We start from the raw sequence: 14,510 nt of genomic DNA, 5'->3' as shown, positions 1-14,510 counted from the left end.
GGTTTGAGGTTCGGGCCAAGATGGCCGACTTCCTGTAGCATTTAGGGCGGGGTCGTAATATCATTTTTGACATGTCTTGACGTGGTCTATGTCCCTGGCCAATGTCACTTTTGTACGATGATTTTTTTTGCCACCGGGCTCTCATTGACTCAATGTAAACTGCGTGCTTGAGGGGGCGCCACTGAGCCATATTTTATTATTTTCTCTCGCGAACCCCACCCAAAATTAGAGCTTGCGGAGCACTACGTTTTGACCCCTGTTACTTGCGAATCGGTTCACGTTTGCTACGTGAATTCTTGCGTTTTCGTCCCCCGTTAACGGTTTTAATTAGTCCCTCGCGGGACACTGCGTGTCCGTTGCTCGGGCCTAATAATAATGGAAATGATTTTTCGGCTATTATTTCTCTCCCACAAAGACATTACTCAGAGAGCCGTGGCTTTGATATGTTGTTCCCCATCACTGACAAGGTCTGTATGATTTTTTCCACACCTCCATGCCATCCCGTTTTTTTAATACGAATTTTTAAAGTCAAAACTTTGAGGGGGCGCCAGTGGGTCATTTTTGGCGATAGCGGCTGCGTGTGCACACCATTAGGTCCAGGTGGGGAATGTGCACGCGCGCCGGATTGGGTCCTTTCCAATCCGGCCGAGTCTGTGAAAGATATGAGGCTTTGAAATTTGCTGAAAATGGCCTCTCAGTTGCGGCCTTGTCATGACCACGCCCAATAATGGAACAAAATTTGAATTGATGATTTTGAAAGCCACATGGGTTGGGGACATGTTGGCCAAAATTGGAGGCTTTCCATAGAAAACTCGAGGATCAGGGACCAGAAGTTCAAGAGGTACGATTTTGAAGGTTTGAGGTTCGGGCCAAGATGGCCGACTTCCTGTAGCATTTAGGGCGGGGTCGTAATATCATTTTTGACATGTCTTGACGTGGTCTATGTCCCTGGCCAATGTCACTTTTGTACGATGATTTTTTTTGCCACCGGGCTCTCATTGACTCAATGTAAACTGCATGCTTGAGGGGGCGCCACTGAGCCATATTTTATTATTTTCTCTCGCGAACCCCACCCAAAATTAGAGCTTGCGGAGCACTACGTTTTGACCCCTGTTACTTGCGAATCGGTTCACGTTTGCTACGTGAATTCTTGCGTTTTCGTCCCCCGTTAACGGTTTTAATTAGTCCCTCGCGGGACACTGCGTGTCCGTTGCTCGGGCCTAATTATACAGAAAATTAAGCGAGATAGAGGCATGTTGTAATAGACTTTTTTGATCAGTGCGACGTGCCGAATCAGGATATCACCTTTGTTTTCACTTTCGTGCAAGTGTAATTTTGAAGGTATGGGTAGGGGGCGCTATTTTTGTGAAAATTGTACAATTATCAAGGGTAATCAGTACGATCCACAGAGGGGCTTATGTGATCCAAAGATGAGTGTGATCTGAATTTGCATGCCCTTGTGAGTTGTCGTCAAAGAGGCGCGGAAAAAGCATGTTTTTTAGCAGAGCGGTAGAGACACACCGTAACAGATATCTGAACAAAAGAGCTTGATTATTGTAGCTCTACGCCTCTAGATTGCACTCACCAAGTTAAATGTCATTTGGTCCAAAATCCTGGGAGTGACTTGAAAAAATGTCAGGCGAAGAAATGCTGGGTAAAATTTTCAATCCAATATGGCCGACTTCCGGTTTGTCAGAGGAAGTAGCTATAATGACGTTTTACGTTTGTCTTGATGTGCTCTATCACTGTACCGAATAACATAGGTTTAGGCCAAAAACTCATGCCTCCATTTGAATAGGGGTCAGACTTGAGGGGGCGCCACTGAGGCATTATGCACAGTGTGATTTTGCAGACTTCAAAATATTGAATTTTTCACCAACTTTGATCATTTAGTCAAATAAAATGGAGTTTTCGTTAATATTCAGGGGGTCAAAATTGGGGTCAAAGGCGCACCAAAATAATAATAATAATAATGGAAATGATTTTTCGGCTATTATTTCTCTCCCACAAAGACATTACTCAGAGAGCCGTGGCTTTGATATGTTGTTCCCCATCACTGACAAGGTCTGTATGATTTTTTCCACACCTCCATGCCATCCCGTTTTTTTAATACGAATTTTTAAAGTCAAAACTTTGAGGGGGCGCCAGTGGGTCATTTTTGGCGATAGCGGCTGCGTGTGCACACCATTAGGTCCAGGTGGGGAATGTGCACGCGCGCCGGATTGGGTCCTTTCCAATCCGGCCGAGTCTGTGAAGGATATGAGGCTTTGAAATTTGCTGAAAATGGCCTCTCAGTTGCGGCCTTGTCATGACCACGCCCAATAATGGAACAAAATTTGAATTGATGATTTTGAAAGCCACATGGGTTGGGGACATGTTGGCCAAAATTGGAGTCTTTCCATAGAAAACTCGAGGATCAGGGACCAGAAGTTCAAGAGGTACGATTTTGAAGGTTTGAGGTTCGGGCCAAGATGGCCGACTTCCTGTAGCATTTAGGGCGGGGTCGTAATATCATTTTTGACATGTCTTGACGTGGTCTATGTCCCTGGCCAATGTCACTTTTGTACGATGATTTTTTTTGCCACCGGGCTCTCATTGACTCAATGTAAACTGCGTGCTTGAGGGGGCGCCACTGAGCCATATTTTATTATTTTCTCTCGCGAACCCCACCCAAAATTAGAGCTTGCGGAGCACTACGTTTTGACCCCTGTTACTTGCGAATCGGTTCACGTTTGCTACGTGAATTCTTGCGTTTTCGTCCCCCGTTAACGGTTTTAATTAGTCCCTCGCGGGACACTGCGTGTCCGTTGCTCGGGCCTAATTATGATCGGCCCCTCCGACCACCACCAACCACTCACTCACACACTACATTCGCTAGGCTTCCTGGTGTTTCCAAACGGTTTCCCATCCAAGTCCTGCCAGGCCCTTCCTTGCTTAGCATCCAAGGTCTGACGGGATTGGGCATGGCAAAGGCGGCATGGCCACAATATAATAATAAAAACAAGGTGCAAGCGACCATTTCTAGCTAACAGCATGTACATGAATCAATGGTGCTGTGGTAAATGCAGAACGGCTTCGACAAATGACAAAACTCAGGAAATCCAGATGAAGAAACAGTGAACCAGATTATTCAAAATATAATACTACTCCAGATACGAGTTTGACAAGGGAATGTCAGGGCTAAAAGCTCAAAGTCAAGCTTTGACTTTGCCTTAGAAGCATTATACTTGTTAGATGGACAGATAATAACACAAGATACATCATGATTTGAGTTTAAAGCCAACGAAAACCCCATATCTCCCTTGCACATTACAACATGCTGCAATGTCTGACTCCCTCTCCTCCCAGCACTCCCTTTATCTCCAGCTCTGTCCATATTTCCAGTCACACACCTCTTTGATATGGCCCGCATTAAACTCCAGCCCCACGTACTCTTTTATCTAAGGAGTAATCCCCTATGGGCTGCAGTAAGAGCCAAGAGCTTGGTGGTACGTGCCTAATCTCTGACCTTTTTTCATAATTAAAGACGGAAAGATTTCAAAAGTGTCTTTGTAGCTGATACCAAAAAAGATACATAATTCAGAAATGTAAGTATGGCACTCTGGCTTTATCGGCTGGAGCCAACATTCTGAAAGAGTTTGTATTTGGACAATCCCTGGGCTGTTAAATCAAACACAAGTGGAAATCCCTTATGCAGACTGGCAGACCACCAGAACACACAATAAAATAACATATTAACACTGTAGTTGTAATATGCTTTTTATTATCACTGCATGTACTTAATAAGACAAATCAAGCTTTTGAAATGTGTAAGGTTGGTGGTTCAACAGTTTACATTAGTGCGTGTGAATCCAAATTAAGGAGGGATACTATATCTAAAATTATTTCTTTTTTTCATGTTTAGTTTCTGGCCAGTCTACTCTATAATTTCTATGTAAGTCTATACAGGATGACCAAACAGATAATTCCCATATCTTAAACCTATAATTTTTAATCTTTTTCTTGTAATAGTCCACAAATTTGCCATATTCGAGTGGCTCGAAAAGTCCTTACGATGCGGCGGCATTTTTTTTTAAGTCATTACAATCTCTAATAAAAACCTTAGCTACAGTGCACCGTTTGTAATTTCTCTTATTTCTGCCTAAATCTCGGTCACTAAATGTGGTCTGATCTTCATCAAAATCACAGGAATGATTAAACAGTGTCTGCTTAAACTAATACCACCCAAACATTTACATTTGATCATATTTTTATTGGTCATAACTATTCAACTTTGGTTTGCGAAAGAGCACTTGGAAGCTCCACAGCACTACCGGAAAAATATTCAGTGGACTGATGAACCCAAAGTTGAATAGTTTGGGAGGAACACACAACGTCATGTGTGGAGGACAAATGGAACAGCACATCAAAACCCTCTCCTCACTGTGAAGTCTGGGGCAGGAAAATCATGGTGTGGGGCTGTTTTGGTGCCTCAGGTCCTGGACAACGTGATATCATCAATAGAAACATGTATTCACAAGTTTATCATGATATTTTGCAGAAAAACCTGAGACACAACATGCATGGAATAAGTAAGTGAACCCCTGTATTAAATATCAGCTGATCCTTCTTTTGCAGCAATAACTGTGTTTCTGTAGTTGCAAATGTTTCTCTGAATGTTTACATGTTATGGCCAATACAAATATGATAAATTGTAAATGTTTGGGTGGTGTTAGTTTAAGCAGAAACTGTTGAATCATTTCTGTGATTTTGATGAAGATCAGACCACATTTAGTGACCAATTCAGGCAGAAATGTGAGAAATTCCAAACGGTGTACATACTTTTTCTCACCACTGTATAGGCTTAGTCTATTGGATACAAAATGTGGTTATACTCAATATAAAATAGGGAGGTGGTGCAGGTGCGGGGTTTCGGGTGCACATGCTGACACACGTTTAAGCAGCATGGCCAGGCTTTGATACCAGCGCCATACAGAGAACATCGCTATTCACTCTTTCTCTCAGGACAGCGTTTCATTTACAGCAGAGAAATAGGCAGTTTGGTTCCTGTTAGTGCGTAAAAAGTAGGCTGTTGTAAATGCAGCGGACACTGAGCTGCGGCTCGGGCACATAACCTGCCCCGCGCCGCACACATAACTGGGCACATCTCCCGGCCTGCCCTGGTATGTGTGCGGCACTGCAGCGTGCACGTGTGCCGTGCGCGTAACTGCGTACCTTTCACACACGGTGCAGCTGCTGAATGCACTCGCTGCTGTTAAGATTTGCGTAGTTAGAAATGTTGTGTCGATCCACAATGGGAGACCGGGCCTTTAAGGCAGTAGCCCCTAGACTCTGGAACGTCCTGCCAGAGTCCCTGAGGGTTTTTAAAAAAGGCCTGAAAACGCATTTATTTAAAAAGGCCTATTCGGACTCATTTGTTTGTTTGCTGCTTTGTTTTACTATGTGAATGTTCTTTTTGTTTATATCTAATTTTATTCTTCTGTTGTAGCACTTTGAGGTTTCGTTGAAATGTAAAGTGCAATATAAATAAAATGTATTATTATTATTATTATTATTAACAATTTGACACTGCTACGGCCGATGTTTAGGACACCCATTAGCAACCATATGTGAGAGAAACCTTTTAAAAGTGACCTTTGAGAAGAATTCTGTGGGAATGTTGTGGAAATTGACTCGTGGCCAGTGTTTGTACAAAGCATACAGGACTTTTGCGGGGGAGTGTTATCATTCATATACTGTGCCATTACACGATCGGGTGGAGTTTTGTTTATTTACAGGCTTCGAAATCAAAATCAAGGAACTACAGATTAGAGCGGTTCAGAAGAAGAGGCGACAAAAGCAAACGTGGAGATTCAAACCAGCGTGAATGATTAAATGATGTCCTTTAGCCTCTCACCTGACACCATGTCGTCCTTGAGCGGCCGGGCCCAGTCCACGATGATGAAGGAGTGGCAGCCCTCCATGGCCACCACGGTCAGGTTGTGGGGCTTGTTCTTGGGAGGCGCGTTGGGCGTCACCAGGTTGTCCTTCTCCAGCAGGTTCTCCAGAACGTCCACCTGCAGGTACTCCAGAGCCTCCGTCAGGGAGCAGGGGGCGCCTGGGTCCTTCTGGATGTAGTTCACGTACGGTGCTGAGAGAAAAGAACAGTGCAGTATGAGTGGATATATATTATGTATACGAAGGGGGACAAAGGTGAACTCTGAACAACCTGTGCTGATCACACCTTGAACAACCCTTTAAAAAGAGCAAGAAAAAGTAGAGCCATCAGTAGTGTAAAAACATATTCAAGGCCAACAAGAAAAGAAAATAATTTCAGTTAAAGTAATTACAAAGTCATCTGTCCTCCCATTCCAGTGTTTCCTTTATGTGAGTTTTGTCTTCAGAGTGTGTGAATCTGAACCCACAGCTGTGAACGCTGCGATTTCCAACAATTCCTGGTTTGAGCGAGGTCTGGACAAAGTCAGCGGCTTGGACGGGCTCCACTGTTCCAGATGAGAGCACGGGGGACAAAACATCACGTAGGATTCACACAGAATTTATACCAGGAATCAGGAGGACCATCGTCTTAGGATAACTCAGTGAGGAGGTGTAAAAAGGGAGTTTGATGCAGGAAGAGTGCTCTGTCTCTTATATAGCCAAAAGACAGGGCTAAAAGCTATGCTAGCAAGATAAATCACAATCAAATTCAAAACTGAGTGTTTGCAGTTATTTATTCAGCTCATATAATTCCCTCCTCCCGCAATAAATGTCTACTAGAGTAAAAGTGCAGATACTACTGGTTAAATATTAAGTTGCTAAATTCAAATCTACTAAAGTACTGAAGTGTTCAAAGTAGAAAGAAAGCAAATAAGGTTAAAGAAATGTTGTGAATCATAACTTTGCAGGTTCAAAAACATCAAGATTCAAACACGATGAGGTCAAATCTTCTTCTGTTGTGAGTCACTAGCATTGACAGTACATCTGCACAGCGCCACCTACTGTCCCGGAGTTGCAGCCAACTTAATAGGTTTTCTTTGTTTTATTTAGAGCCATTATAGCGATGTTGTGGAGTATAAAAAAAATATCTGATATTTGAATGTGTAGTGGAGGAAAAGTAATACGTTCTCAACCTTATGAGAATATGTAATGTAGTGTAATCTTTCTGAGAATCTGTAAAGTACAGCTCCTAAAAAAGACAACAGTACAGAACTTCAGTAAATCTTATTTTGTTACTGACCACCTCTAGATGTTTTCTAGCTCTCATCTCTGTTAGGCAATATTTTGAATTTATCTCTCACCAAGGAAACCCCACAGAAAGCCCTCACACAAGTCTATCACTCACTCCCGACTTCAATCCACGTGGCTCTGCTATCTCAATTTTTTCCCTCATTCCTAAAAAAAACCTTCTATCTCTACATGTAGCATATGGTTTTACTATTACACCAATGATGTTCGGCTGTGGTCTGGAGATTTATATATCGGCCGGTCCACCAGGCACTGGAAAGGATAAACATCAACCAATGACATGTTTCAAATCAGCACATACTCACTGTGAAGCACTAAAAGTTGTCGAAATCTTTCCCTTGCAAACAACCAAATTTTCCAGTCTAGTAACGCCTTCAAGTGGGTGCGGCATGTTGAAGTTTGCTTTTTGAAGACTTCCTAGCCTGAGGTATTGAGCTTTCGACCCTACCGCCAAAAAAACCACAATGAAAGGATTTTGTTCTTCCTAGCTAGCACTATAATGTTGAGGAGATGATGAGGATGGGTCCCATGTTACGAGTGGAGATGGACAGGCATAAATTAGGACGCTAACCAGACCAAGACTCCTGCTACTGGTTTGAAAGCCCAGCGAAGTCACTGCTCTCCATGTGGCTCTGATAAGACGCACACTGACGCAACTGCTGATGATTATTTGTTTATACTTGTCCTTTGTCTGAACTGGGCAAACATGGGCAGATTGTTCCTCGTATGAAAGACTAAAATTGCTTAAAGGTATAGAGAGTAGGGGGATCGTAATGTAAGAATACTTTAAAAGATAAAGAATGCAGTATTGGGATTAGAAAAGGGAGTGGAAGGAGGTCCGCATCAAACAGCCCTGCAAACATGCTGAGTTAGAGCGTCAGTCTGAAGAACCGGATCTAAAAATATGAAAGTCATAAATCGGGGAGTACTGTCTCGGTGTGGAGCCAAAACAGTCCTCGCCGAGCTGAGGTCAGCATTCTCTGCTTTTAAGCATTCACACTGCCTTTTCCTGCCTGCGTATGATCAGGAGACTTGGAGGGATTATAGACTCTACTGAAGGGCACTGCACTCGCAACACAGATGTTTAGAAGGACGGACTTGTGTTACTTCACCCAGTAAATAGTATAAAATATACAGCTTCATTATCGGGGTTTTATTGGTGAAAGATACCACAAAAGTCCTTAATGTGAGTGGACACGCCTCTTCCTTAACCTTAACCCACTGCAAAACAAGCATTGTCGCAGTCTAGCATTCAGTTGGAATCTCTATGCTTCTGTTTTGACTTTTATGAAAAGTTACTCTTGTGATGTAGTAGCGTATATTCTGGAATGTTCCACAGTGAAGCTTTGAGCTAAATGAGTTTGAGGATATTTGTCATATATATTATCCCAGTGATGAATAAAAGCACATATTTTAGATGGTGAAATTGCCCATAATACAGTTTAATCAGATATTTGATCTTAATTTCATCTGTGAACCATTGTGGTTAGTCAGCAAGTGTTGCACTGAGAGTAATGAGGTTCTATTAAATAAAGCTTGGACTTGTTTTCAGATCAAACAGCACATTACATGGAAATTCGTAATAGTTTTGTCCGTAAAAATCAGACTCAATTTCCACATCCTAATTGCATTTTGTTTTGTTTTCAGTTTTTGCCAATTTGATTTGTGATAGATTTTTGGTGCCAAGATTCGGTTTCCAGTGCAGGTTTTAAACGAGTCAAGGAGCGAGAAGAAAAATAAATATAAAGTAAGCAGTTACTGTCGGGTTTGTACCAATGGGCGCTTCTCTTTGGTCCTCATGGCAGGGAGCTGACATTGCTCTAATAACACTCCCTGGTGACCAGGGGTGACTCCAAAAGACAGGGTTCCTATGAAGACTTTGACCTTGTTCTGGACCATTTAAAAGCCTAGCTCCAATTACTATAATTACTATGACCCATGTGACAACACTGGGCTAGGTGTCATATTTTTAACCACATTTTCTTTTCTTTTTTAATATCAGAAATAAAAATCTCTGGATCACTATTGGAGGCTTGCAGTCGGTCTGCCCGCCCAAAGCAAGCCAAAACACAATGCTTTTCAGTCATTCCAGGAAACAGAAGGATTATGGGAAACTTGAATGTGTAGAATTAGTATCTACACTATGAGAAACTTTTAAGCAAACATTTTATTATTAAAATAAGTAAGTGCATTATTATTATGCAAAATGTTACATCTCATCAAAAACAGACCTGGAGCTGTGCACCTTTGAGTAATCTTTGGATTGTCACCAGAGGCAATGGTTTATTTGTCATCCTTTTTTTTGTCTCTTTATTGAAACAGAAGCGCAGCGCAGGGGAATGGGCGGGGCTTACCGTCGCTTAAAAATCAGCTTCTTTTTTTGTTTTTTGACCAAAGATCACCGTTTCCAAAGAAATGTAGATCTAGTCCCAGTGAGAATTAAATGCTGCAGAAAAGCTGAGAAGTGACTTAAAAGCTAACAGAGTTGTTCCGCTGCTCATTTTGATGTGGAGATCGATAATTGTGACACTTATGCTCACAAGAACATGTTGCAGGCTTGTATGGATAGCTCCATTTTCCCACTAACATCATTTCCCCTTCTGAGGCCAAACAAAAAGCCCCATTGAAGAGCATTAGAGCAGTGGGACCCCCTTGGCTACAGAAGGGTCAAACTCCTGTTATGATTTCAGTCGAGAGGAGCGCCGACCGTTTGTACGTGCAGATGGAGCTGATCCGAGTATGGCAGGCCAAAATAAGCACAAAGCAACAGTAAAACAGCCAGATCGCCACTTTTCAAACCCGCGTCCCCATCGACCTTTCACATTACCGTACAATTACAGCTTGATAGCTCCTCTGCGGACGGGAATTTACTGTTATGATGTTTTATGGCGTAAAATGTATGCAGAAATAACACGGGGAAGACTTCGATGTTTAAATCATTTACTGTTTTGGCGCAGTAGTAAGGTGCTTCGAGTAAATGGTGTCACGGATGAGAGGGATGTTTTGTAAAAGGAAAGGACGTAAAGTCAATGGGATTTTGAGGAGCACCAGACCTCGACCGTCTCAAAAGATGAATTTGTTTTACACTGTCTGAAAGAGGGAATGTTTATTTGTGTGTTTCTTGAACGCTAAGGAAAGAGAAATTGTAGACAGCAAGCAGAAAAATGATGCGTGACTGGGTGATGTCATTGGTTTCCATCTAAGCCTTTCCTCAGCACCGTCTTGTCACACCAGTTGACTTCTAGCTAACCCTAACCATGTCAAAACATCCACAAATCTCCTCTATGGCCTTCCTATATCCTACTCACTTACTTACTTTTCCTTACTTTTGAGGTGCGTGCAATAAAACATTGATAGGGGCATACAAGTTTGAACTGGAATGGAATAAAGAATAGTCTGAGGACGCAGAGTAGAAGCAAAAATAGGACAGGCCCATCACTGAGTAAAACTTATACGGCGTAATGATGACAGAGGAGGTCCTGCCTTTAGAAACGGAGAGCATGGATCATCAAGGCTCAGTCGGGTCCTGTGCAGTTCATATGAAGTGAGATCGGAGCAATTACCCGATAAGTCGTTGTCACGGTGATATAAATGCTCATGTGGTCACTTTATGTCCCCAATGTAAATCGCACATGAACTAATGAGAGAAAAGTGACTCAAAGTGTTGCGCCCTCAGACTGTTGATTTGGACCAACAGCTGATCAGCTCAGTGTCAGAGCACTGACTCCAGGAGTGAAATGTGGAGCGGTTTGTGTGACTCACAACTAGGGATGCACCGATACCACTTTTTTAAAACCGATACGAGTACGAGTACTTTGATTTAAGTACTTGCCAATACCAAATACCGATACGAGTACAAGGCAGTTTCTTCAACATTCTTACTTTTTTCACAGCAGATTGGTTTGTAATTAGTTAATTTACTCATTTACATTTCCTTAAGTAAAGTATGCTACACATTTAAGAGCAGTTATATTAGAATTGTGCTGATGCCATTTATCTATTTTATTTTCATTCAATATAATTTTACATTTTTATTGCACTTCATTACACAGACAGAAAAGCCCATGTCCAAAAGCTCCCCAATGCCTGTGCTTTATTCATTGTGTGTATTTTTATTTAACGATAGTATTGAGATGTTACTTAAATGGTCTCTCTCGTGTGTTTGTAGCAACTTAGCGAGTAGCTACAGCGTTTTCATTGTTCTGCTGCAGCTGATTTTCACTCAATATGGTAATGCTGTATCTCTTTAATTTGGATTTTCTGAGGACTTTTTAGTCGTTGGGTTAGTTTTTCAGCTGATTAAACCCCTGGGCATAAAACGGCGTCAGAATGGCCAAAACCGCTAGCCGCGAGTTAGCAACGTTAGCCTGTATGTTGTAAACACTGCAGACTCCACGCTGCAGCACTAACAACATTAAGCTCTGGTTAAATCCAGCCCAGACTCTGATTTAGAGAGCGCAGTCTGTAGTAAAGTCAGCTCTATGTGGATTATTGTATTTTCACTAAAGAATTCTCTAGTTTGTTGCTATTTTCTCTCCTCAGCTGAGAGCTGCGCCTCGTAGGTGCGCTTGCCGCACGTCAAATGGTATCGGTTTCTGGTATCGGGACCTCATGAATGAGTACGAGTATGAGTACAAGCATGTGGTATCGGCCCTATACCCCTTTTTAGCCATAAAACAGTTCTTTTTGCATGTATAGATCGATATTTCATCACATGATTTGATCATGTGACCTGCAGCAGCTGCTCACACACGAGGCTGTTCCAACTCCCTCTCCCCACTCCCATGGAGGTCAACGAAGTGGATACGGAGGAAGGATTCTGGCAATGATGAGACGATAACGCGTCATAGGGAGCGTGGCATAGTGAGGGGGAAGGAAGTTATGAACATTTTTCTCACTCTTTTTTGACGTTTTCTGGGAGACTATGAGCATATGTATGTAGTCAAGTCAAAGTCAGGTCATTCTGAATGTTTTTTCACAGCAGTTTGTCCACAAGCACTGAAAAAAAAAGCACTCGAGACTAGAGGTTAGCATTAGCATGAAACTAATTTTAGCATTATGGTTAGCATTCACTGCAATTTGTTCAAATTTGGGCTGTTGGACCACAATGCTTCTTTCTGTGTCTCTGTATCTTTATTTGATAGAAAATACATCCTTCATTCAGGGTTTCTTAACGTAGTGGACGTTTCTTAAGATGCCATTTGTATCTGTCGACAGTGAGTTTTTATTATTCATAATCTTGTTTCAATATTAATGCAGAACCGCAAAAAACACCGCAAGCCCACTCTTTGCTGGTTTATTCCTTGCCTTGTCTGCTTGGATACGTAGTTGATGCCGGCACTGATTGTTTCAAGTTCACAATACAATAATGAATCATTGCATAGCCCTCCCAGAAGCTGCTCACCTCTGTTCTAACTACTGACCAGAACAAGTCCAAGCAGCTAACAAATCTATATCTGAAAAAAGTTGTTTCGATGGACTTCTAGGGAAAACAATAATAAGTGTGTTCGTGATTCACAAATGTAATTCAGGTGAGCCAGCCCTCGAGGAAGACTTCCACAGCAGGTTATACTTACAGAGTGGATGTACTGCCTCACAGAAAGAACAAGATTTTCATTCTGGCTGTTCCTGTTTACTATCAACTTCCTACCACAAAAAAGCCCCGCCGAGCTGAATTTCAATAGCTCCCTGGCCAAAAGGAAAAGCTGATATGAAGCACCACTTTTTACTAGTCTAAGGTCACCCCGGCGTCTTTTACCTGTGAAGCGTTTCTTTCCGCTGAGGTCAAACTCGTTGGTGGGGCCTTTGCTGGAGGGTCTGGAGGCCTCGGTGATGTGGACTGTGGTGGAGGGGGGCAGAGTGGTCTGAGGGATCAGCTCATCTGAAACAAGACAAACAAACTGAATCCGGGAACGGGCGCTCACCGTCCAACAGGAGCTCTTACCAAAAAATGCAGTTGACAATTAGCATTCTAACATAATCTCTGATCGGCACATTAATGCAGAATCTTTCTCACGTTCACACAGTATATGCAGACAGTGGGTAAAGAGTCTTGCTCATGGACACAACAACAGCATGCATTGCCAGTAGTGGAGAGAGTCATTGCTGATGTCGCAAAGTAACAAAAGAACATCACAATCGCTGACAAATAAATAAATAATTGACTTTCTCCACCCTTTGTATTCAGCCCCATTAATTATGCATAAAAGTCACAGTGATTTATGTTACAACCCTCCATATTGTAACTAATTGCCGGCAGCTGCGTGATCTCACTTTGAATTTGCACTTTCTTATCCCAGACGCTAAAATTAGGTAATGTTCTGAGAGGCCGATTTTCCATCCGAGGGGGCACGGGGATATTTTTTTCACAACAAAATGCAATTAGGGCTCCAAGGTTGACAAATGCTGGGCACTTTGGGTGAGCAGAATTGAATTAGCCCGTTTCTTCCTTCGCGGCTGGCCTCTGCATCGGTGGGCCTAACATGACATCACCTTTCATTAGAACCAGACCGTTTCGAGGCCGGTGGAAAAACTGCGGATGACGGACACAGACTCGACGATGGCAAGAGAAATCCAGTTTAATGATGAGTGCTGTTGTTTTGATGCTTTACAAGGCATGTGCTATTGACGCATTCTGGTTTACTATGGTGATGTGGGCAACTTTATGCTGTTGTTTTGCAAAGCAGACATGCAGGCACAGCAGACAGGTGCTGTAGTTCAGCACTCAGAGACTCAGAGACACTACAGCGGCTTTAGCGCCTCTGAGTCCACACAAGTTTGATAAAACACTGCCCAGAACGAGCTGCTTTGCAGAAATGAGCTTCGGCTCCCAGTTCAGCAATGTGACTCCTAAAAGTCCGCGTGAAAAAGAAAGCACCTCACGAAAGCGCACCACATCACAAGAGAAGAGAAGCGTCTAAACGCACACGCAGTTTATCAGATATAAGTCAAATGAGGTCCAGTAGCAGAAAGAGAGAAATGAGACTGATGGACAGATGCAACAGCCCCCGCAGAAGCGCTGGATGCCACAACTATGCGCAGACACCGGCCGCAATATGTGGCGGCCAGTGTTGATTCTGTGGCACCGCCACAAATGCGTCTAATGCTCAGATGAAATGTCCAGATTGTGACTTTTCACAAGTCAATCTGAATTAATTTCACTTTTGTTCATCACAGCAAAAACATGTTTTTACGTTTTTGGCACTCAAAAATTAGTTTTAGTAGTTTAGTAATTAGTTTAGTTAGTAACTAGTTTTTAGTTTTCTGTTTTTTTGGCACTCAATGTG

General features: G+C 42.5%; 1 protein-coding gene across 1 annotated transcript in view; it reads right to left on the bottom strand.

Moving 5' to 3' along the window:
• Positions 1–14,510, bottom strand: part of fndc1 (fibronectin type III domain containing 1) — a 150,244-nt gene that overhangs the window by 88,263 nt on the left and 47,471 nt on the right. Inside the window, exons 15-16 of the mRNA XM_079572628.1 lie at positions 12,983–13,105; positions 5,897–6,130 (exon numbers count right to left, since the gene is read on the bottom strand). Of these exons, the coding sequence (XP_079428754.1) occupies positions 5,897–6,130; positions 12,983–13,105 (357 nt within the window). The remainder of the gene's footprint in view (positions 1–5,896; positions 6,131–12,982; positions 13,106–14,510) is intronic.

Source organism: Gobius niger (assembly GCF_951799975.1).
Source record: "Gobius niger genome assembly, chromosome: 15".
Lineage (NCBI taxonomy): Eukaryota > Metazoa > Chordata > Actinopteri > Gobiiformes > Gobiidae > Gobius > Gobius niger.
This window is presented reverse-complemented; position numbering and strand designations above follow the sequence as displayed.